Source organism: Corvus cornix, chromosome 1A (assembly GCF_000738735.6).
Source record: "Corvus cornix cornix isolate S_Up_H32 chromosome 1A, ASM73873v5, whole genome shotgun sequence".
Taxonomy (NCBI): Eukaryota; Metazoa; Chordata; class Aves; order Passeriformes; family Corvidae; genus Corvus; species Corvus cornix.
The window spans coordinates 42,489,268-42,513,985 of record NC_047057.1 but is presented as its reverse complement, the minus strand read 5'-3'; the positions used below and the strand labels follow the sequence as shown (position 1 = coordinate 42,513,985).

General features: G+C 35.9%; 1 protein-coding gene across 4 annotated transcripts in view; it reads left to right on the top strand.

The window, feature by feature from the left end:
- The window catches only part of POC1B (POC1 centriolar protein B), a 52,258-nt gene extending 29,397 nt beyond the window's left edge, over positions 1–22,861 (top strand). For 3 of the 4 annotated variants that reach the window (XM_039571056.1, XM_039571054.1, XM_039571055.1), the window contains 2 exons: positions 17,533–17,715; positions 18,921–22,861. In XM_039571056.1, coding sequence (XP_039426990.1) covers positions 17,533–17,715; positions 18,921–19,025 — 288 coding nt within the window. In that variant the 3' untranslated portion in view covers positions 19,026–22,861. Of the gene's footprint in view, positions 1–1,902; positions 2,095–17,532; positions 17,716–18,920 lie in introns of those variants that run through there. The other variant, XR_005604489.1, reaches the window with a different exon arrangement.
- Positions 22,862–24,718: the final 1,857 nt, after the last annotated feature.

The following is a 24,718-nucleotide window of genomic DNA, read 5'->3' as shown; positions in this document are numbered from 1 at the left end:
TTTCCCTTTGGGACTACTTCCTTCTATTTTATCTTCTGACTTTAGTTTTAGTCATGAGGGAGGTTGGGCCTTTTGAATTCTGTAAGGCAATATACTAGTAACCTCCGGTCCCTGATAAGCTGTTGGAAACTAGGGAAAGTTGATGGTGGCTCTGTAGTTTTTACTGACAGCAGCAGGAAATCACTGTAGAGGCTCTCTAATGTTTCATCCCCTGACCTTGCTCATGTAAACAGGATTTGGAGGAAGCAAAGCAATGTACTGTAATCTGGAAGTCAGAATGTCTGCGCTGGCTGGGAGATGTTTGCTGTTCTTTCTCTTCCAGTGCCATTTAACACTAAAACCAAAACACTCTTAATGTTTGTTTACAGTACAATTTCTACAAAGTTAAGATTGGGTTAATTACTGAGTGAGGAAAGATAGGGATTGTTTCTGTTTAAAGCAAAAAGAACATAGTTTTAAAATAGAAAGTTTATCTGTACTGCATTTGTAGTAGGTGTCTAGAGGCAAAAAGTAGAAGTATCTATACTCTCAATTTGTTCTGTGCACATTGTTTTCACAGTTTGTATTTCAGGGTTTAGATATTTTTGATACACTTTTCTCTGCCTTTGTTTTGAATACAAAAAAAACCCCCCAAGCTCCGCAATCAAAAAAACATGCCATGTATTTAGAAAGACAGCAATTATGAATGAAAAATTCGCATCTATTCTTCCATTTCTGCATACATGAAGGCTTAGTCAACTATTCTTCTTCATGGAAACTTACTTTGAAAAGATCTTGGAGTAATGTCTCTTCTTGCATGGCTTAACGTAACTCCAGGATCCAGTAGGAGAGGATGACAATAGAAATTATATCTTAAAAACTAATTTTTCAAACACTTGATATTTTTCTTACCATGCAACTTCAAATTTATTCTGATTTGTCCTTTCCTGGCTTCAGCCTTATGTGGAAATAAACACCAACCATCTTCAGGGAGGTTAAGGATAGGGTAAAAGGAAGAAAGGAAATAATGGCAATTTTATACATAGATCATCTCCTCCGGGGCCTATGTCCAATTCAGAAGGGAACAGCTGGTAGAACAAAACTCACATGACACTTCATTGTGCAGAGTAGTTACCTTTGCTGTTTGTTATAGTTCATTTGAAAGCACAACACCTTTCTGTAGTTCATGGATATCAACTTTCCTAAACATCCTCAGATGTTTAAGCTTTCACTTAAATTCTGTTCATTGCATGATATGCATGTATTTTCTCTGCCAAAGACAAGTTCCAGCAGTATTCCCTTTGAAAGAAAGACTGGAATCACTGCTCTGCTTGTGTTCCTTGTCCAAAACTCAGTTGCCGGGTAAACTGAGGTCTGCACTGAGGAGTGATCCCACCGGTAAAACAGCTTTGATAAGAATTGACAGTTCCCAGCCTCTTCCATCACCTTAGCTTCTTTGTTTCCAGACAGAGAAATAAGAAAGGCCACTCTCTGAATAGCGATGAATTTTCTTCATATACTGCCATTCTACTGATTACTGGTAAATGCTTATTTGAACTGTCAACTCCCTGAGCTCCCAATGACAAATACAGAATTAAATTAGGAAATAGTGTGAAGCGATCCTGTGTCTCCAAAGTTTTGAGGTAAAGCCATCTGCACCTTTTTCATAGATGAGCATACCAAAAAACTCTCAAACAGGCTCTGAATCTCTCATGCTAAGTCTTATATAAACAGAGAATAAATACTGTAAATGGAGGAAGTCTGAAGTGTTCAGTGCAGCAGAATAAAAATAAGAATTGTGCTTTTGTGTCTTTGCGAATGAATCCCGTTCTCTGTCCAATCTTGCTTTTAGACAGGCAGTTTTTAGTGTCCTCTTGGCTTGTAGTACAGTCTAGACAGACCTTTTTACTCTTTGTTATGCAGGTACAATATGTGGGGCTGGTGCAAGAGGATAGGCTGCCTTCTCCCTAAACTCTGCAGCTAAACATGTTCAGCTGCTCTCACGGAAGGAATGTCTCCCATTCCCCCCAAATGCTACCCCTAATCCATCTGGAACAACCATGAAGCAGTAGAGACAGCTTTTTCTGTTGCCCAGCTGAGAGCCTTCTAAAGAAGGTATGGTGTATATGAACAAAATGACTCATCACAAGTGCCGAAAAGATGAAGTGTTCTGCATGTTGAACAGTGAATTTCTAAACTTGAATTTTGACCTGCTGTAGCTGTCTAGGCATGTTTAAAAAGATTTGTGTATGTAATCTTAAAAGCAGTGTGCTTTGATACCACTAGCATCAAATAAAGCTTGAAGATCAAATGCTTGTAGGTGAACTCAACGCATGTAATAAAAGAGGAATATGATCCAAATGGTCCTTGCATTTTGCCAGTGATGTTTTCTAACACAGCATGTAACTGCTGGTTTACAAGGAGAGAACAGGAAATATGTTGTGCCTCTACATAATTAAGTAATAATACATGTCCTGATGTTCCTTAATTGTCTTCATTATATACTCCAAGTGAACTGGAGCTGGAGAGAAAGTCAGGTTTTTATCGGAGACTGAGTTCTGAATTTGGGCACTAGAGAGTGCAAGAATATAATATTTCCTATGCTGTTTTTAGCCTGCTTTCCTGAGAAAATGTACTTTATGAGATTGTACTGTTTATTTGTCTGTCACTGTTCTGTCTCCCTAATAATCTTATAATCAAATAATTGGTGGATTGGTTTTTTAATGAAGCTTGGAAATAAGCAGTTAGAATAAGGAAACGTAGTGCTATCACTAAAGAAAAAGCCAGTGGGATGTGAACTGATACTGGAATAGGTATGGACTAGCTACTGGTGACCCACCCCATAACGGTGTGTCAACACATACGAAGGGAGCTTGAGTTCCTGTAGAACAGGAAGCCTAGAAGAGGGACCTAACAGGAAAAAATTGTACACATGCATGCATACACAAGCATTTTGTAAGATAACGGGCCTTTTAAAACTGGCAAAGTTTTTCTTTGTGTAGGGTCTTACTCAGGGTAGCTGTGTTTCAGGAATGCTTTTCAAGTTGATCTGTGTCTGTATATTGTTCCTTTAGCACATCAGCACATTTCTGGGAACTAGAGGGATGGAAGTTCCAGGTATTATTTCTCTCTCCATTTCCTGAGATACTGTACATGTACGCTCTGACCTTGTCTGCTCAAGCAGTGTTTTCCTCTGCTTTGACTGGAAATTCAAGTTGTGTTCACAGTTCTCACAGCTGATTCTGCAGCATGCAGAAAATGCCCGACAGCTATCAGCCCACACATCCAGTAACAACTGGTTCCTTCCTCTTCCTGGGGAAGAGTAACATCCTCTGAGAAGAAGTGTCCCCCGAGGAATGCAGGAACAGCAGCAAGCCTTTCACACAGGAAATTGCTACTATAGCACTTGTAGAAAAGTGTTTCTGTCACTTGGATTGTCAGTCTGTAATGAGCTTCCTGCTGACCTAGATGATGATTTACTACTGATCTAAATGCCATTTGTGAGTCATTTAGCTTAATGGAAGTTAATGAAATTATCATTCAGTGGCTCTGTTACCCTGTAAGCACCTGGTTTAACTTTTTTTATGCAGTAGTACAAATAAAGTTTCCAACTTCTTAGTACTCACAGGACTTCAATAATTCTGAGATGGCACATTTTATGGGACTAAGAAGCAAAGGGAATGCTTAGTTTAGCTCATAATCCATGTCTCTTAGAGAAGGTTGCAAGATTTATTTTTGTTTATCTTAAGTTGCATAATAAAGCTGAGCTACAGATCAAGTATGCCAGAAAATAAGATTGTATAGCTAAAATACTGCCCTTGAATTACCCTTTATTCTTAAATACAACTGGAGTATAAGTTAAGCACAGCATGCTTGCAACTTTGTGGTAGAAACTTGACTATAAAATGAAATTTATTTATATATAAAACCCAGATGTTAATCAAAATTGTTAATGCAAGTTTGTTATAAAAGCAAACACTGGAATACTGCTTCAATATTTTCTTTTTTTTTCCTGAATGACAGTGCTTAAACAAGTGCTAGCAAATTCTATTTATCGCTTAGATTAGAGTGGTATCTAAGCCCAGAGGATACTTTCTGCCTAAAGGCTTGTTTGAGTGTTTCCCATATATATCAGCTGTTCCAATACAACTCATCTCTCCTTGAAGCTGTGCTGCAGTACTGTGTAGTTTGCAGTAAGAGATGTAGTTACTTGCTTAATGTGTGATGGTGGAAACACTGACTCACGTCCAAAAATTACATAGGTTGCTTAAAACAAGAGTGAAAAAATGAGATTTTTCAAATGAAATTCAGCAGCTAGAGTGAAAAATTTTCCTTCAGCAGATAGGTGTTTGATGTAGAAAAACATCTTGGCTTGTATCTCCCACCAAAACAGTTTGGGGGTCAGAAATTAGATAGAACAATTCTAAAGAATGATTTCACAGTCATTGTAACTTAACAACTGTTTTTATCTGGTTAATTCCATCCAAGTCAATTACCTGACATGTTCAGCTCTCCTAACACTAATACGAGCACAAGGGAAATAATGAGAAAAAATTATTTAGAGATGAAGGAGTAGATCAGAGCTGTCTGTAGCTTAACTGAATTGACGGATGTCTATGGAGCCATGTATCCAATGTGATTGTGTTATAATACATACAGGTGTGTTACATGCGTGCCACAGCTGAACATCTTTCTTAAGTTGCAATGGAAAAAACTAGGGGGAAAGGAGGTGATAGTAATGGTTTCCTTTTGTTCAGGCAGTACATATGTTGGATTCAGGTTTGGTTTTTTTTCAACCTAAGAGGATTCAAATTTCTTCTGTCTGCAATGGCAGGTAAAAGACTGAATGGAGGCAGCTCTGTCCTTTTTGCTTGAATTTGAAGCATTGTAAAGTAAAAGCTGAGAGTATATGACATCAGAGGAAAGCAAGTGAGAAACATTCCATGGTTAGTTATTAGGGTGCTCTGGAAGAGGAACACTGGATTCTGTTGCATTTTGCAATAAAATCTATTTGGGGGGGAAAAAAAGAAAAAAAAGGAGTAGCTCTGTGAGTGACACCATCAGTGGAGATACGTGGCATTGCTGCTTTGAAAAGTTGGTTGGTTGGGTTTGTTCTTTTTTTCTCTGTATCCCCTGACATATGGTACTCTGGTTGTAACAATTTGGGTTGGTTGAATGAGGGAGGTGGAGAGGGGAGAGATGCTGTCCTGTGGCATGTTCTAATTGCATGGATATTTCCTGTACACCAAGGTGTGAGTTCCACTCTGCATGTCAGATACCCGAAGTGAAGGCATTGCAGTGCAACTCAGTTTAATATTGCAGTATTTTTATTGTAAAGGAAGACTCCTTACTTGCAACAGAGATTTAAAAGAATTGCTTTATCCTTAACCTATTCTCAGGTTAACCAGTATCAAGTGTTCCTTGCTGAAAAGATTACTCTTCCAAGATGTTTCCTCCTTACTTATATCTCTTGGGAAAGGAATTCAGTGTCCATACTTCCAATTTTTGCCAGTGTAGTGAAATAGTACAATACTATTTGCTTAGTATTTTCAGTTAGTTGCAAGTAAGATACTGTAAGTCTTCACTCAGTAACCTTATCATAAAATTTTATCATTTTATCCAGTTATGTGACATTGTAGATCTTTTCAACACCTCTGCTTTCTGTAGTGTATTCTTCTCTGATGTCTTGCATGTGTACATAAAGTTGCATTTTGACAGCTGAATGAAGTCAGAATGCTAAGTAACCCTGACTGTTTTAATAGTTTACAGGATGCCTTTTTTGTCACCTGTAAACTTGATTTTCCAGATTGCTGGTACGTTTTGTATGGGACTCAAACAAGAGCAGATTTCAGTGGAATCACTAAAACCAGCATAATTATGTAGTGTCTTTCTGATTTAGCTGTTTTTGAAGAAACACTAGCTAGATTATTGAGTTCATGCTGCATTACAACCTAAAATGCATTAATAAAATTGTAGCATGCATATTATGGATTTTTAAACAAAGATGCATTTATCAGTAACAGTTTGACTAAATATTTCATTAGAGAGGTCTTCAGTTTGAAAGACCATTTCTTTTTTGTCCCCTCAAACTGTATTGACATTAGGCATTAAATATTTGCTCTATATGTCCTAAGTCAGCTTTTTAGTTGATTTTTTGACTTTTTCCCTGACACAGTTCTCAAGCTGTCTGTGACCTATGACCACACAATTATCCTGTTTACCCTTTCTGATTACTGATGGAATTTCAGCTTCCCCACTCCCCTGGTATTTTCTCCATTATTGCAGGATATATTGAAAATCAGTATAATTACCTGACTTGTTAAGTTATTTCAAAGCCAATAGTTGTTTTTGCTGTGGTTGGAATAGAAAGTATTTTGCCAGAAATACAATTACAGCATTTATTATCTTCTGAAACAGAAGATAAAGATACCTCATTAAACACATTAAAAAATATGCATAATGCTTTAATATCTCTAGCTAATAAGTATGCTGTTGCTGGGACTTCTTTTGTTTCTGATACTTGTACAAATAATCCTTGAGTTATAGAAATTACGTTTCCTTGCTTCCTATAAATCTGTGTTTCACAGATAACTATAAGGTTTTATTTGAAACTGTTCTCTTTCCTTGAAGTAATTCTAAGTTCTGTTTCTTTCATGCAGTCTCTGGGCTCCAATAGTGTGTAAACTTATGCCAGAGCCTTTTTCCCCATGGGATTACTTACTGATTTCTCTCTGTTAGCTGGCAGTCTAGTCTCAGGGAGCTTATATGAAATCAGCTCCCTCTAGGGTATCTCTTCCTCCACCATACTTTCTTACATCTGCAACAAGTTCAAAACCTGTAAGTGAGGTGAGGTGAAGTGGGGACAAGCAGACAGAAATGATAGCCTCAGTATTGCTTCCTTAGGGCTAAAATGTCCTTTTTATTGGTGCTAATTCTAAGGGCTATAGAGCTTTTGCTGAGACCGTCAACTACCCCAGTCAGCTGTGTTTCATCACTCCTCGTTTATGGTCATTTGTATTATTCTGCCTTTTATAGTTGTAAAAAGCAGCAGTATATTTTGTCTGTGAAGGCTCTAAATCCCCAACAGGAATTTGACATTTAGGACTGGAATGCCAGCTGTTGATCTGGGATTATAGTGCCAACTGCTTTTGTTTTATTGTCATTTTAACATCAAGTATGGAGTGCAGCACGCAGTCAGGATGTACATTCTTCCATGTCCCACTGAATGTGGCATCTCCATGTCTTGACTAGGCCACTGCCTGTCACAATGATACTGTACAATTGATTGTCTGGTGTTTAACTCTTCTGTGCCGTTACAAGAGCAGAGTCAGCCTAAATCAAATGGAATTAATAAAGGGGGTGGAATTCTATTTTACATACCTTTTAGCATAGTTGTATTTATATTTCTTATCTGTACTCAAGTGGATAGTATTTAATGCAGTATTCCATTAATGCTAATTTAGTGAATATTTATTTTTATATCTTTATATATCTTTCTTTCAATTCAGTAATATCCATTGTCCAATTCTAACCCATACAACCAAGCTATGTAGAGAAACATGCTCTGCTTTCAAAGAAAGTGTCATGTGGCCATGAGTATAAGGAAGTGCAAGCGCATTTAAAATCTGAGCTGTTGTTCTTAGCAGGAGTGTCTTACATGTAAGTGTTATGCACTTAGCGTTTGATTGATGTCTACAAAATACTTATGTTAATGTTGTCCCTTATAATTATAAATTACTTAAGTTGCAGGGACATAGATGACTGGGAGTGCCAGTGATGCTGTGTTTTTATTAGAGTGTGAGAAATGATGCATCCTCTTGTACCTTGCATGGACACACAGTTTCATAAGATTCTTGCTATCACCACGGTGCTGCTGGTGATAATAAAAATTATCACCGAAGTGATCCTGCTTTTAAAAGTTTTAAAAGATTATAGTATTAACATGAATAGGGGAGTTTTTCCTAAAACCAGAAAAGATGTAGGGAGACTGCAACTTAGTCTTCATTACAAAGCAAGTGAACTTTAATTTGAAATGCATGGTGTTCATGGACAAAATTTCTGTCCTGTTGCTCAGTAAAGCATCAGACCTCAATGCCAAAGAAATGGCAAGCAGGAATAGAATAAAAGTTTCTTGTTTTTCTTTGTCCTGGTCTTACAAGAGGACCAGATTTCAACAACAGACATGTGGCAGTTTATTGAAATACAGTGGCACAAGCAAGTTCTACTTGTGTGCTTCAGCTCCAAGTTGTACATGTTCCCATGGCTTCCAGTCCTGTGTGTGGAACATACTGCTGCTCCTGGTTTGGTCTGCCAGTGTGAGTAGTCATGTTGAAGAATGCTCCTTAACACCAGAAAGAAGCCATTAGCAATGTAGATTAATTTGGTTTTTGGTCAGGACTTTGGTAAAGCATTCATAATGAATATATTGAGTTACATAGACCTATATAAAGACAATTGATATTGAATGTTGTTTTAGATTGTGATGGTTTTGATTGGGATGTTACTAATACAAATATAACTCCAAGACACATTTTGTATGCTAGAGCAATAGGAAGAGAAGTTAAACAATGACTTAGTGTGTGTGTATGTGTATATATATATATATAGTTGTCATATGTTTTGAATGCATAGAGAATACTAATGTTAATCAGTGTTTTAAGTGTGGCTGTTAAAAACAAACAGAAAGTTCCAAACACACCACAAGTGCTAACAAGGTAACAGCAAGCATAATTAAATATGGAATGGATGCAGAAGAATTGCACAAGCATTTAATGAATTAGTATAAACCTGGATGGATATATGAATAAAATAATGCACGGAGACCAGTGGAATTTATTTATTCAAAACGGTAAACCCTTTATTTACTGTTTTTCAATTATTTTCCTAATATACACAGTTTTTGGGCTTTGCATATTATAGGGGACAGACCCCCACAATCTGCTACTTGGAGTACAGGGAGTTTGCCCACATGCTAGGAAAGTCCTAGGGCTTTTATACTTTTGTTTTTATTCATTAACATTTGTAATATCAAAAATAGCAGAATATTTTATTTATGGTGGTAGAAAGGAGGCCTTGTCCACATAGGGTTATTAATTTTCATTACTTCATTCAAGTAAGTGTTTCATTATGTTTCCAGTTTCTGTTACAAGTATTCCTCCTGCCCTCTTTAGCTTTTCCCTGCCCTGGAATGGATAAGAAGTTCAAGCAGTGTCTGCAATATAATTTTTATTAGGACTCTATGTAGGTAAAAAGAAGCTATCATGGAAACTTTTTATTTCAGCCATAAGATGTTCTCTTGGGTATGCAAAGTATATAAAATGGTCCAAAGTAATTTGCCTAAATTAAACTTGGCTACCTTATTTCATAACTGTAGATGGTAGAAAATGCTTCTACAGTGTCATGTTATCTCTCCTTAGCATTGCAGAACTTCTTGCTGAAGAGATATTGGAGGTAATTGATTACCTTTCTTTGCCTTTTTTCCACAGGGTACATTTTTATATTTTAGTGCCTGTGGAAGTGTGCAAGTATTTTTATAACTTATGAAAGTGTTTGAATATAGTCTTCCTGAACTGTTATTTTAGAATTGACTTCCTGACTGGGGATTCTCACCTTTGGAAATTGAACCTCCAATGATTTCTGCTTGGTTTGTGTTGTATGTTCATGACATGCTCTGGGGTTTTTTTATTTGGTTGTTTGGTTGGGGGCTTTTGTTTCTTTGTTTGTTGTTTTGGGTTTTTTTTTTGTTTTGTTTTTGGTTTTGGTTTTTTTTGATTATTTTTTTTTTTAATTACCAATTCCTAACTTTTCAGCAGTATTGCTTGTTTTTTGGAGGGAAATCCTTAGTTTTTTCTAAAAGTTTAAACTGATGCAGGCTCTGTGCAGGGTACTATTAATGTTAGAAACTAACATCAATGAGCAAATTAGAAAGAAAAAATCACCTGGTTTTAAGTGAAGTTTATTACTGATGATCTGAGAGTTTAGAAAAAAGTATTTCAGGAATATTATTTATTTCTAACTGGATGCACCCAAATATTTGTGGACTTCTGTGAGTTTTTATTAGGGAAATAGAAACAATTTTTTAATGTTTCTTGGAGAAAACAAGGCTTACTTTACATTCTTCTTGCATGCTTTCTTGACATGGATGGAATATGGAGAAAATATTTTTGTTCTATATTAGATTCTGTATATGTAAAATACTCAGTGCATTGCATATACTCTGTTTTACAGTGTTTTCTCAAACCAGAAGCAGCACTCTGGGAAAAAGATGACATAAGAAAACCATGTAGTTAGTTTCTCATTATGTGTGTGAAAGAACGTTTGTAAAGTATGATATAATTTCTTTGCACAGAACTATCAGGATATCTTTAGATGTGCCTGTGGACAGGAGAGTTTATTATTTCATGCCATCACAGAAATGCCAAATTCAATATAGCCGTCATCCTTATAGAAATAAATAAATCAGATTAATCAGACCATAGCTGTAAGTGCATCAGGATTTCAGTTAATTTTGTACAGATAATAAAATAAAAAACCCCACCAAATTAAGCTACTAGTTTTCCTTGTTTTGTACTGGCCTTCTGGCCTCTATAAACTCAGTTAGCTTCAGGCTGAATTTTCTATTTTCGAGACTTAAAGTGTTATGCTCTTCCATCTTAGGTGAAAATGCCTGTTTTGAGAAAGAATACAGTCTGATAGTCTGGCCTCTTATATTGGCTGTGAGTTTGTAACCTGGTGCCACTGCTCGTGATCAGGCTCTAAACTGGAGGGTGTGCTACCTTCAGTGGTGCTTCAAGGTGTTTCCGTGTCAGACTGGATGGGATGCACTTCTGTTAAGGGCTTTAAATTTTTTATTTTAGCTTGGGCATCTTTTTAAGAGCTGGAGAACACTCTGATGTGTAAGATGACATGAACGACTTTGATTGAAGTGTGACATTCTGTGTTACAAGTTCTGAAAGCGGACCGCCTGAGCTAGAAATGCTTAGTAGAACTTTGTTCTGGATGTGCCACATAGTTTATCTGACTTTTACTGCTTGAATGCAAAACATCATTGAAGTTTGCAAATGAATGATTCTGGATAACACGGAGCAGAAAGCCACAGTTGGCACATGGCAAGTTGTTGCTGTGCTGATTCATGTGTGTGCAAGAGGAGAGGAAATGAAGAGTGCTGTAATCAGCTGAAACTGCAGGGAAGTTTCCTTTAGTGGAACTGATAAAACAGAATGTCATTTAACATACTCAGTGTTAGCCTAATGTATCAGAGAGCTGTTTTATGTGTATCACTCATTGACTGAAAAAAATAATTTCAAAGCAGAAGAAGCAATCTGTGAATAATTATGGCCTACAAAAAACCCCAACCCAACCCAAAAAAAAAAACCTGAGAAAAAACAACTCTTGAATGGCTAAATTTAGCATTTCCACAGTGAACCATTTTTATTTGAGGGTAGGTTCACAAGAGGAGGAAAAAAACAGTGATAATGATAGTACTCCCAAGAAATTCCCATGATTTCAAATAACCAAAAGACACAGGAATTCAGTGTCTGGTAAGGTGGGAGACTACTCTGTTATTCCTTTGCTCTTTGGTCTGTTTGAGATTAATGCCTTACTTATGACTAATTATATGTAGTTGTTTTAATCACAGTATCAGAAATATTTTACTATTAGTAGGCAAATGTACCATGTGTTCAAAATTTAAAGGATTATTTTTAAAAAGCCGACCATGCCAATTTTTGTGATTCATTAGGAAGCTTACCAATGTCACTTTTTTATAAGCCCATCTTAATTATGAAATCTCTAAGATATGCTTTTAGAAACTGTGGTCTGTAGTTTCTGAATTTGGAGCTCATAGAAGATTGAAGACTGTTGATATCCAATTGAGTGACAGAGACTTGTATTTTTTCTTTTTTTCTTTTTTTTTTTCCCTTGAGGGAATTTTTTATTTCTATAAAAAAATCTGCTCAGGCATCCTTATATATGGATGCATTTTACTCAGATTCTATTCTTAACCATCATGAAGCAAAGGGAGCCTGGGCTGCAGTGCTTGTTTATATCTGCTCTGTGAATGTTTCATGGGAAAACATTTGGGAACAGGCAGAGGTGATAAGGTTATGTGTAAGGATTTTTCACAAATTGATCAAGTACCACCCACAGAGTTTTGGCTATTTTGCTTGACGGCAAACAAAGATGAGCAATTATGGTTTGCTGTTTGTGACATCATTTTATAAGCTAAATTTAATTTTCTGCTCAACATCTGCTGGTAATGTCATCGTAATAACTTCCTATTGATTAATTAAATCTGTTCCTTCTCCTCCTTACTTGTAACTTGCATGAAGTTGCCCAAATGTGCGTTCATGTTATTACTAATGGGCTGTGAATGGAAACGCTGTACACATTTTAATTTTCTTCTTTGCTTTGCTCAGAAGTAACAATTTAAAATTGATTGCCTTATTAAAATTTATTCTCTCAAAATAAGATGTAGCTCTGATGACTGTCAGAATAGTTTGGTTTTTTTGAATTATGAGACATTTTTACTACATTGCTGGTGACATATATAATTGTTGTTTACGAATTGGTAGTATTTCAAGTACTTTACAAAGGGGCTAATTTGAAGGAAAGGTAACATCTAATTCTTGAAACACTTCATGTGAAATAGACTGTAAGTAGAAAGACTTTCTTTAAAAAGAACTTTTTTTAAAAGTAATATATTATGCTGAATGAGAGTGTTGTACATGAACTGATTAGTATCTAAAAGTAAAGGAAATCTATTAAGACTCATGTCACTGCTTTACAGCATGGTTTTGGCAATTGAGTGTTGTGTTAGATTTCAGCAGTTTTGGACCCTTTGCTGAGCTGGAGGAGATTGTAAAGTTAAATATTAGGAAAGGTTAAAATGTAAAGCAGGTAACCTTAGAGATACAGCAACATACTTGATGTCTGACACTGTTTAAAAAAATCTCTACAAATTTCACGAATATGATAAAAATAATCATTTTGGATACAAGTTAGATAAGTTAAAAATTTGAAATGGTATTGTTTCATTTCTCTCTTACAAATTTTGAAAGTTCAATTATTTGCTAATCTGTGTTTGAGTTTTGACAAACATCAAGGTCTTTGCCTTACTTCTGCAAGTGCTTTCTTGTTGCATTGTGCTCCTAAGTCTTTAAATATACAACAGAAAAATCTCAATTTCCTGCTTAACACCCTGTAAATTACAAGAAGACTTTTCCACTACTATGACTTGCAATGCTGGTGGCAGTTTGCTGAGATACAAAAGATTTTTTCATGACCTGTTTGTCTGATATATTGAACTTTGGATCACTTTTACTGTAGGAAAGAAGTGTGAGATTTTTAGTAGCTCAGCATTTGCGCTCTTTACTGAATTGACAGGTTTCTTCCTTGGGTTGAAAGAATCTCTTTAGGTTGGGTTTAAGAGCAAAATTTGTAATCACTTTGTGGGAGCTTAAACTGAAATTTGTACTTAATTTTCAGTCTGAAGTGCAGTCATCTTGTTTGAAAAGAAACTGAGAAACACCACCCTCAGAGTAGAACTGTTCTTAGAACTTGGCAGTGTCTAATAACCTCAGATTGTTTTCCTCTCTTGCTCCATTCATTTAAATTAATTTTAAATCATAATAGTTCAAGACACAGACAGCAATTTTTAAGTATCATTGAATATTAAATCTATTTTTTATTAATAGATTTTCCTTGGGACACTGAACTTGCAAAACAGAATGCCTTTAAGCAGAGAGTATCAGTTTGAGTTTACAATTACATCTGTTTTGGCTGTGCTAATGAGTTGCTTTTATCATTCAAAGGCAAGAAAATGAATGTACTTCCCAGAACATTAGTACAAGTAGCTTTGTGAACATTAGGCAAACAATACTAAGTTTATTTTACAGCGAGCCTGTTGTTGTTGGTGTCTGGGAAGACATGGATTCCAGACTGGGTCTTATTCACACTTTCTTATTTCCTTCAGAGTTAAGGAGTGTGAATTTGCAGAGCTGTGTTAACCTGAGGTGGGAAATTCTGGCAAATGGTTTCCTGAAGCTTTCAGGAACTGAATTACTGAATTACTTCTGAGAACCCTACCTCTTCCTCAGGTTTGATTAAAATCATCAATGGATGCTATAATTTTCAGAGAACACTTACAGGTGTCTACAAAATATAATTATGTAAGATTTAAAATTATCCCGGCACCAAGTGATTTTCTCTGACCCTTTTAACTTCCTTTATCAATTGCCTGTGTTTTGTAAGGCATGTGATAACTGGGCAGGTTTACTGTTGCCATGCAGAATATATAATGCTTGAGTTCTACCTGGTTTGCCTGCACCATGTTCCATCTACCAGGCCTCTGATTGTCCTAAAATTTGTTACAACTTAATCAGTGAGTTCTTTGTGTCTCTGTCAAATTTAGCTAATCCTGGTTGAGGTTTAAAATCTTCTGGGCAAACAGTCAAGATTTACAGACAAAAGCAAGGTTTTTGTAAGCTCCCTATCTTTCTGTTTTTCTAGAAATACCACTAAGAAGTCTATTCTAACAGACTCTCGCATCGTAATTAAATATGAGAGTGTTCTTCGTTGTAAGACAGGAATTCTTTAAAGTATGGCAATATTTTGTCTTTAGCATTTGAATGCCAAATTGAACTTACTCTTCTCCTTGTTAATCAGCATTTGAGATTCATCTCGTGATTTAGTAAACATGTCAAAGCCTTCCATTATTACTGTTTCCCAAGAACCTCAGATATATCTTCATAATTTGGAAATAACACAGTGAATATGAGTTCTTCTAGGGTTGAATTAACAGTATCTCATATTACAAAATTTTTGTAAAGGAAAGATATGGACAGTCTTAAGATGCAACAATCCTATAATATACTTCATGTTCATCTAAAAGTACATAGGATACTTTGAGAGCCAGAATATTCCAAGATACTTGAAATGCTTTGTTTTGAAGACTTCTAAAACTTTAAAGCAAGGATCTAAAGCAAAGTAAAATTAAATGAGAAATTTATTTTCTGCCTATCTTGTCCAAAAATCAAGCTATTTGTATTCTATTTCATTTTGTGCTAGCAAGTTACTCCTTCAGAGTATACAAGTCTTTGGAATAATTTGAAGTTGACATAACAAAAATTTTCATATTGAGAAGAAAATTGAATTAATGGTATTGGAGAGAGAGATATAATTAAACCATCTAGTTAGGAGTGGGAAAGTTCTGGGTTCATATCCTTTCTCTTTTGGGGTTTTTATTAATTTTATTCCCTTATATATAAAATATAAAGCCTCTCATGGGAACAAGACTTACCTGCTCCTGGCTGAGTATTCTAACCACTGAATTAAAGCTTTCTGTTGGCCAGTGACATAACTTGAACAGCATGGCTGGAGAGAGTACCCCTTCTTCCACAGTTTTGTGCATTTAAGAGGCAGCAGCCTGGCTGACAAAGCATTGCTCAGAGTCAGGAGTTTAAGTAGACTTGAACTAAGAAGGCCAGTTCTCTTAGTCCAGTGCAAATGTTATGACCCCCTGTCTTTCTGTAGAACAGCTTTGTATGCTTAATGTTTGAAATCCCTAGTTTGATGTCTAGTACAGTTTTATTTTTGCCACACCCTGGTATCAATATGCATCCATGATAGATTTCAGTATTAGTTGCATTGGCCATTTATTATTTGGCATGACTAGTTCCTAAGTCAGTTACTTAGGCACAGAAAGGAGGGCTGAAAGGAAACTGGAAGTATCTTGCTGTGAATTTGTCTGTTTCTTTTTTCATAAAGATATCAGTGAAAGTGATATCAGCAAGTACCATGGTACTATCAAACCTTGAGATGGGTTCCCTCTAGTTTTCTAACATTGTCAGTTAAGGTCTGAAGTACATGCCCCTGGGTATCTGCCCCTGTCTCTATCAGCCTCATGCTCTGCACTTCATGGGTTCTTGCTTGAGGGCTTGAGACCTGTCCTTACAGAATGTAACTGCACAATGGAACTTCTAACTGAGACAGGATGGTAATACTTTCTTCTTTGCTCTCTTACCTCACCACAGTCTCTGCTTTCAGCCATTTCCCACCACACGGGACTGTGCAGGATGGCACCAAAGACACAGGAATGTTATTGTGGATAATCAGCAGTATAAGTTCACAATAATATTGATATGATTTAGTATTACTTCAATTTGAAATAGTTACATTATCGTAGTGGCAGTAGTTCATCCATCAGTCTCTGATCCTACTTGATTCAAAGGCAGGGTCAACTGCATGTAAATCATTCTTGACAGAAGCTCATCAGCATGCCTGGGTAATCTTGTGAAAGTCTGCCAATAATTCTGCCTAGCAATTTACATTCTATAAGATTATTTTAGAGACTTAGGAGATTTTTTTTTTTAATGTTTGACAATAATTTTAAGACTCTCTTTTGAAAATCTCTTCAGCCTTACAACATAAATATATTTTGGGTACACTGTAAATATTGTGTATTTTAAATACATCAAGTGAGATTAAAATATCACCCCTTTGCATAGCTAATGGATATTTTCACAGGCTGTCAATAAATTCCAGAGAAACAGTTTAATTGTAACAGTTTAAAAGGTTTATTTTGTCAATGTAGATCTATCAAATGTAATTAGAAATAGTAAAACTTAACTACCACAATTTATTTTAGTGTAAAAATAAACTAAAATTGTCTGAAGATGTAAGAAGTTTTCATCTAAAATTGTGTGAAGATATAAGAAGTTTTCAAAGAAATCTCAATAAGTCATTAATCAATCAGATAAAGTTGTTGTGAAGGACTTGCTAATGAATTAGTGATGATTTAACCTTTCATGACTCAAAAATACTCTTAAGAACTTCAAGACACAGACAAAACCAAATTGATGGGGAAGATCGTGCTCTCTCACTTAGCCTGGAGCAATGTTTATATATCAAAGTTATTTCTCTCAACTTTGCATTGTGTGGGTCCTTTCTATTGTTTCCTTCTCCCATTTTCTGAAGGAATCAGTTTCTCAGAAAGTACTATCACTGAACAAACAACTAAAAACCACTTTTTTTTTAATGCTGAAATAAGAGGTTAATTAATACTAAACAAAGGTTCCATACTATGAAGTTGGAAGGAGCCCTTGTGATCCATCTAGTCACATACGGATTTTTCATCCATACGACTACTCTGGGTGAATGTCTTTGTCAACCAGAGCTATCTTTTTGAAGAAAATGCCCCTCATTAATAGTATTTATTCAAGCTTTAATTCAATCCCTAGTGGTACAGCACATAGCTCCTCAATCTTATGTACTTGAAACATATACCTAAAGACTGCTGAGATTTCCCTTATTGCCTCATCCATCACAGCTGGAATTCTCTCTTAGGTCAGAACCTAAGTGTTGAAGTGTTATTGAAGTGTTATGAATTGGATCTGGTACAAAAACCAAATCTGAAGGTCCTTGTGTGTATACATATATGTGTAAATAGATTTTTTTTTAATTGGAAGCCTGAATTTTCTACCTATCTTATGGTATGGTTCCACTTAAAGGAAGACAAAGGCAGCTGAATCTTCAAATGGTGTTTCTGTGTTCAAGGTTAGTAGCAAAAGTGAAGAGCTGCAGAGTCCCTCTGCTTTTCCCTCTGCAAGACGTTCAAAAAGGAAGGCAGAGAACGAGAGCGGGTCAGCTGTGCGTAGTGGGGAGAAGCACAGAGACATCTCCTCCGCCGTGGACAGTGCTTTGGACCACATTGTGGGGCAGCTGGATATGTTAACTCTAGTAAGTATGCAATAACAGATGACACTTGCATTGCAAAATGACAGTACTGTCAAAGGGCAACAATACCTCAGAGTCATGTTCGTAAATCAGAACATTAAAGACTATGCAGTTCTTTTGAATAGTTGTCAAGTGACTATTTTGGTGTTTTCCTTTCAGAAAGTATTGATTGCATGTATTGTGTTTGCTAAAGTGAAAGCTTCCTGATAAATAATCATAAAGGATGTTGCTGTATTTTTAACTCTGGGTGAAGAGAATCACTGTTTTCAGTAGTGAGATCTAGGGTAGTTTTGTCAGAAGCCAGTTGTTTAGCAGGCACTGTTGGATTCCAGCTGGAACAATCATGCACTAGCAGGGGATGAACAAAGTAAATTGGCAATGTGCTGTTAAATCCGTTTTCCAACTTAGTGTGCGAGGTGTTGGCTTAGGTAGGAATCTAAGCCATGGAGTAAGTCCTAGTGTCAGTGAAACTGCACAAATAGTCAGTGACTCTGAGTCATTTGTTTGCAAATGCTCAATACTTCTTCGTAGTAATCCAGATTTATCTTATGTTTTAAGATACTGCTTTCTAGTCTGTAATATATTAACATTAAATCACATCAAAATGGAGCGACTCAGGGTTTTTTTCTGTGTTCTTTTGCAATATGTACGTTGGAAGAAAAAGGTTTTGGGAAGTATGGAATCAAGCCGTGAGTTGAAAATTATTTGTGTAGTAAGTTGGATGAAAAAGAAACTGCCAGCCTGGGTCCAAAAAACTACTTTTTCTGATGAAGATAATCTCGTAGATAATGAATGCCTTATAAGAGTGTATTTTTTTTTCTCACTTCCTTTTCTTGGGAATGCCTTAAAAGTTTCTTTTAGGTTTTTGAAAGACATCATTTGTGGTCACAGTGATGGCTTTTTTCTATTGAAATATGGATGCAACTTTCACATAGTATTTCAGAGTAATTTACATTATTCATGTATGTATTTCTCTCTCTCAGCGAAAATGTTCTGTGAAAACAATTGAAAACCTTTAGACAATCTCCATGGATACTAGGCCATAATTTTTGAATATAGTTGTAAATAGTGGAATAGCTAAAGAGAAGCCATCTTATAGTATTTTTTTCCTGTTGAGTTAAAATTACTTTTCCTATGTTACTATGTTGCACACTTTTATAATACTGTGTAATACAAAACCAATTGAAATTATTCTCTTCTTCATGCAGACTATTTCACTCCTAGAACATCGTCTGACTTGTACTGAAGATAAATTGAAAGAATGCATAAAAGAGCAGCAAAAAATGTTACTTAAGGAAAACCAGAACAAATAAAATATGAAAATGAACTATGTTGATGAATAAGTTTCATAAAGTCACACGGAATGTTTCTCCACTGAATTTTGATGTAAGCAGGAGCATCAAATCAAAGTAATAAAAACTGAAGAAATGAAAAAAAAGTTTCAAACATTGGTAGCAAGCAGATATTCTGTTTATATATTTAATGAAGTGTAGCCCAATCAAAACTAGTATTTTCTAAATCATTTCCATTGAGCATTCCAGGACTCTTATTTCAACCTAAGAAGATCTGTGAATATAACTAAGCCACTAACTACGTATTTTTAGATGAATAGCAGTTATTATGCAGGTTATCACTATGCAGATTTTTAAACTCGGGCAAGGATTGTGAAAATAATGTTCTTTGTGCTAAGACAATATTACTTAAACACCTAAATTAAATAAAACATAATACCAAAAATGCCAGAGGTTTTCTTTGTCCCTTACATATTCTCAAGTATTTTACCAAAAAGTAGTGAGTTATTCTATATCTTCTCATCATTTTAGTAATGATTGTAAGAAGATGTAGTGTGAAAACTTCTAGTTACAAATACAAAAATTAAGTCACTTAAACTTTGATGCTATAATTGCATCTATGTGAATTTGGCTGCAAGACTGATGCATTTGAACACTTCTGCTTATCTCATCCCCATCAAAATTATTTTTTATATTTAGAAAAATAAAAATCAGCTATATACTTCTGAGGAATATATTTGAACCAAACACAAAATGATGCAAAATCTAGGTCATAAATACAAAAGATTCTTATTGTATGAGAATGCCCACATGTGCTGTGTCTTTGCATGCTATGAATGCACCCCATCAGGTAATGCATTGTGAATGCTGACGTAAGTCAGGAAAGACTTTGCAGTGTATGATGATTCTGATTTTATTTTTAATAAAAATGCAATTCTTAGAGAGATGATTTTAGGTCTTGTTCTTTAATGGAAAATATCTATTTTCTTTATGTCTATCTATTATTGTTTTAAATGGCAATTGCAGAACACGTGTTGTAAATCCATAGTCAAAACTAGGTAATTATCCATTTCTGTAACTTTACATGTATGTTGAAAAATAGGACACTTGAAATGGGGGAGTGTTTTAATCCAATTCTGCAACTGACTGTATATAGATAAAGCCCATTTCCCAGGCTGAACCTCATTAACATCAACAGAGTTCAGCTTAAGTACAGAAGCTCACTGTACAGATACGATTCCAGTTCAAGCCACAGAAATGTGCAGTCAATTTTTCTTGCATAACTTATTTTCTCTCTCAGCAACCACCTTCAGATAGCCAGAAATCACCTCACTCCCTTGGTTAACTCTGATTTTTACCAATAGGTACTCCATATTTGCAGCTCAATCTTAAGTACTACTGTTTATGGCAAAGAAGCAGTCTCTTGTAAAATTTTTGGATGCAACTGTTTCTAGGCAGCATCTTAGCCACAGATTTTTTGTCAAAGAATGGTCTTACGTATTCCAGCCTGACCTTTGATTATGCAATTGTTAATACTACTATCTAACACAAAGTTATGTAAATGCTCTCTTTTAGATCAAATGTACTTCACTTTATGAATTTGCAAATACTCTTGTGGTTTTTGCCTTTTCTTGTCTCCATTAGAAGACACAAAACCATGTAGCTATTAAAATTTTGGCTTATTTTTTGTTTTCTCTTAGTGGACTATATATATATATGTCTTAAATCTGCAGATTTTTCTAAGTTTTTTCAGGATTATTGATCAACAAGATTTGGATATTTCTTTTACTTCCATATTTTTAAATAAAATCTCTGCTGAAATTTTCCCTTCTGCCTTAGCTCCTATCACTAATCCCTCTTCCTTTTCCGTACCTATTATCTGGAGCATTTACTACTTAATCCAGTTTATTCCTCTGCTGTTTGTGAATCTGGTGAATCGACATAACATTTCCAAATTAAGACATGTAATTGTCATTTTGTCGGGTGTTCTGTTGATACTGAAACTCAACATGATGACACTTGGGAGGATGTCTGCTCAAGGTTGGTTGAAAACAGGATTGATGCATTTTCCTCAGGCTGTGATGGCTCTCCTTAAACACAGCCACAACCATCTAATATGATGTTTCTTTTAAGAGAGCATTGATGTAGGCAAGTTATCTTATTTTTGATCCATATAATTTCTAATAAAGTTATGGAATGGAAAATCTTCCTTTAAAAGCACCTGCCAAGGTTGTTAAACTCTCAGAAGCATTTGTTTTAGGGTTTGTACGCTGTCAAATGACTAATTTGAATTATAAAACTAGAGGAAAATGACTGCTGTTTAGTCTTAGTTGTGCTTTTGCACCATGTGAAAAAATAATTGCATGGGTCTTTAAATTATGAAAATTATATCTGTACTGGAGACTGCAGTGAAGTACTGAGAGCCCATACTTATTCTGAACAAGCTGAACAATGTACCTGATGCAGTACAGCTTTCCTCAGGCTAAATTATCCCTCTGATACTAAATATAAATAGGCCACCCTGTTGGAGAACAACTGCTTCCAACATTCAGGGCAGCTACTGCAAAAATGGCTCAATTACTTATTAAAAAGAATGACATGTAGTAGATCCCCAAGGTTTGTGTGTCGAGAGAGAGAAGGTGGTGGCAGGAATAGTTGTTGCTGGGAGACTGTCTCTGGAGAAACCCAACTTCAAATTCCTCAAGTGTCAAAGCGCTGTGCAGTAGCTCAGCAGCTCATTGCAACATGCAGACATTTGAAACCAAAAATGCTCTTCCAAATTGAAAGAAATGCTACTTCAGCATTTACTTTTTGCTATTGTTGACATATTTTTTATAAACTTAGTGTTTTGGAAAACCGATTCCCAGAGGTGAACATATCTGAACAATTCCCTTGTCTTTGGGGGATTGTTGTTTCTTGCTTTTACACATGTAAGATAATAATTAGTTTTTTCTTCGTCATCATCATGGTGAGAAATCTAAATTGTAGTTTTAAATTTTTATTATATAAATCTTCTAGCTGGAAAAGTGGTGGTAGAATAGGTTCTCATTGCCATTTTAGGATGTCCTGAACAGATCCATATAGCATGAGGCATTTGAAAAATACAACTTATCAACTTATAATCTTTATTTATATTTATTTAAGTAAATAAATGTGCTGTACTATTTTTAGGGTAAACAATATTCTTTTTTTATTCCTAGAAGTCTTATTACAGTGTTGCTGAATTACTTTCATTCCATATCACAGCATAAAATCACTCGATTTTTTCCACTGAGCGACAGTAGCCAGGATGTGATGATTTCCAGGGATGTAGCTTTATGTAACCTGTTTAACTTGTAAGACTTGTAAAAATCAGAAATTCTGTACTCATTGCCCCAAACAATTAATGAATATGTATGTTCACACTGGCTCCAGGAACAGTATGTTTTAGTCAGAGTACCCCCTCAGGGACTTTTGCACGCTTCGGATGCATAATACAATTGAAGCCGCTTCGGATGCATAATACAATTGAAGCCGTTTCTTTGTGAGAAAATAGGTTAATGACTTGCCAAAAGGCAGATGTTAATTGGAAGAAGTGCATACAAGTCCTTTTCTTTACAATGTATAGGGGTTGCATTTGTTATGACTTGCATCCAAGAACAGGTGCAATTTCAATTGACTCAGCTAACAGGATGTGCTGAATGCACTCCTCACCAATTTCACCAGAAATTTTAAATCCAGCAGAAAAAAAGAATTTCTAGACTAGTCAGTGAATGATAAGCTGCTTTTATTATCTGTTATAGAGCATATTTATAACTTAATATTGTACTTACGATTAAACATCTTAATAACATGAAAATAAAATCTTTGATTGTTTATTGGTATTGTCAGATTTTACTGGTGAGCACTGAGGAACCTTACATGGGACAAAATGTGTCAACCTTTCCAAATTATTTCTTTTTAAGACAGTCATCAGTTCCAGACAAGGTACCACCCATGTATTTGTAAATAAAACTTAAAGCAGAAAAATTGTCTTTTTTGCTAACACATTTCCTGCCATGAAGCTACACAATCAGGTCAAGGCCTTCGCCATGCCTTGCTTCATTTTCCCACAGTTCAGAAGCAAAAGTTAATGAAAGAGGTGGTAAAAATCTATCTGGGTGTGTCAGGGTCAGAAGAGCTGCTATTGGATAGTTTAATAGTTCTGTTCAGAGGGCTCTGGGAATTTCTAGGCTACTCGTACAAGTCCACTGCAACACGAACTTCAGTTTGGATCCACATGCCTAGCCTAACCTCACCCTTCAAAGGTCTGAAGAGGGCTGGATGTGAAATTCCTCGGCCTGGGATGCAGCAACAGTCTAAACCAGTGCAGGAAAATCTAGTTCAAGATGGAGCATTGGCATTAATGAGGGTACTGAGACTGCTGGTTGACTGGCATTATAGGATTTTCCCATGCCTGTAGCAAGGGCCTGCTCAGTGCACTTGCAGAAGCAGGAGTGGACTGAGAAGAAATACTGAGAGTCTCAATGCCATATAAATGTAGAATTCTGCAGCTCCCAGTAGCCATTAGGTTTGTAAGTCCATAGCCTATGTCCTTACAGACCTGGGTAAAAGAGAAGGACTCGGTTTCTCTTCAGAGCTGCTGAAGAGGAATCTATTGCCAGAGGAGAAGGAAAGACAACTACTGACTGTCTTTTTTATCCATTTGTGCTTTGTATTGTAATTAAGTAGTAGCTCTGTCTTGGGTTTTTATCTCCTCCTAATCCCCAGAGGAAATCCCTGCTCCTTTTAGAGAGATAAAACCTTAGGACACAGAAGGTAGCAAGAGCTGGGAATCTCTGTGGTAAAAGGTGTCACTGAACCCTCTTCTGGCCACAGCAGTGAAAGCCAAAGGCCTGCAGTGCTTATTCCAATACCTGTATCAAATGTCAATTCTCTCTTCAGATTCAGAAAAAGATTTATAACATTCATAAACAAAGCATGTTTGTGTAAATCTGCTGTTTATTGGGACTTCGTGAACAAGTGTCAGAGAGATGCAAGTCTGGGAAGGTCAAAGCAGTAAAATTCTCCTATTTTTTCTAAGATTCAGGTGAGCCATATGCAAAAGATCCTGCTGCTTCATGCTACCTGCATCTTGCACATCTCAATTAGAAACATTTAAGATGAAATGTGCTTGGGTGGTAAAAATAACAGCTGCAATGCTTTCTCATGAGTGCACTGGTTGAACATTTCTAAATTAATGTTTTCACCTCATGACACATGCTGGGACCACAAGACCCAGGATGTTTCCTAAAGCCTAAAAAGAGTAATTTGAAAGAGAAAGATGAGATGATTTGTGATGGTTTCTGACAATGTCCAATTTCTACACTGACTACTGGGGGTATTCTGTTAAACTTCAGTGATGCCACACCTAAAATTTGTTGTTGTGAGCAAAAGCAGGGCTTAGCCTTTAGTCTATGACTTGAAAATTCTTGTAATTTACAAAAACATTAATTTCTAAGAAAATTATATAAATGTGTTAATATGCCATTAACTTTTCAGTTAAGCAGTGGATCTAATCATGCAAAACATAGATTATAATATTTGATTGTATGTAACCATACTGAGTGATTTCAGCCTGCTCTGATGTCTCTCTGCAGCTTCATTGCTGAAACACTGTGAGCTTTTGTGCAGCTTCTGCAATCTATTCAGTATAGACCTAGCCTATAAATAGCTGCATTATTGAATGACTGTGA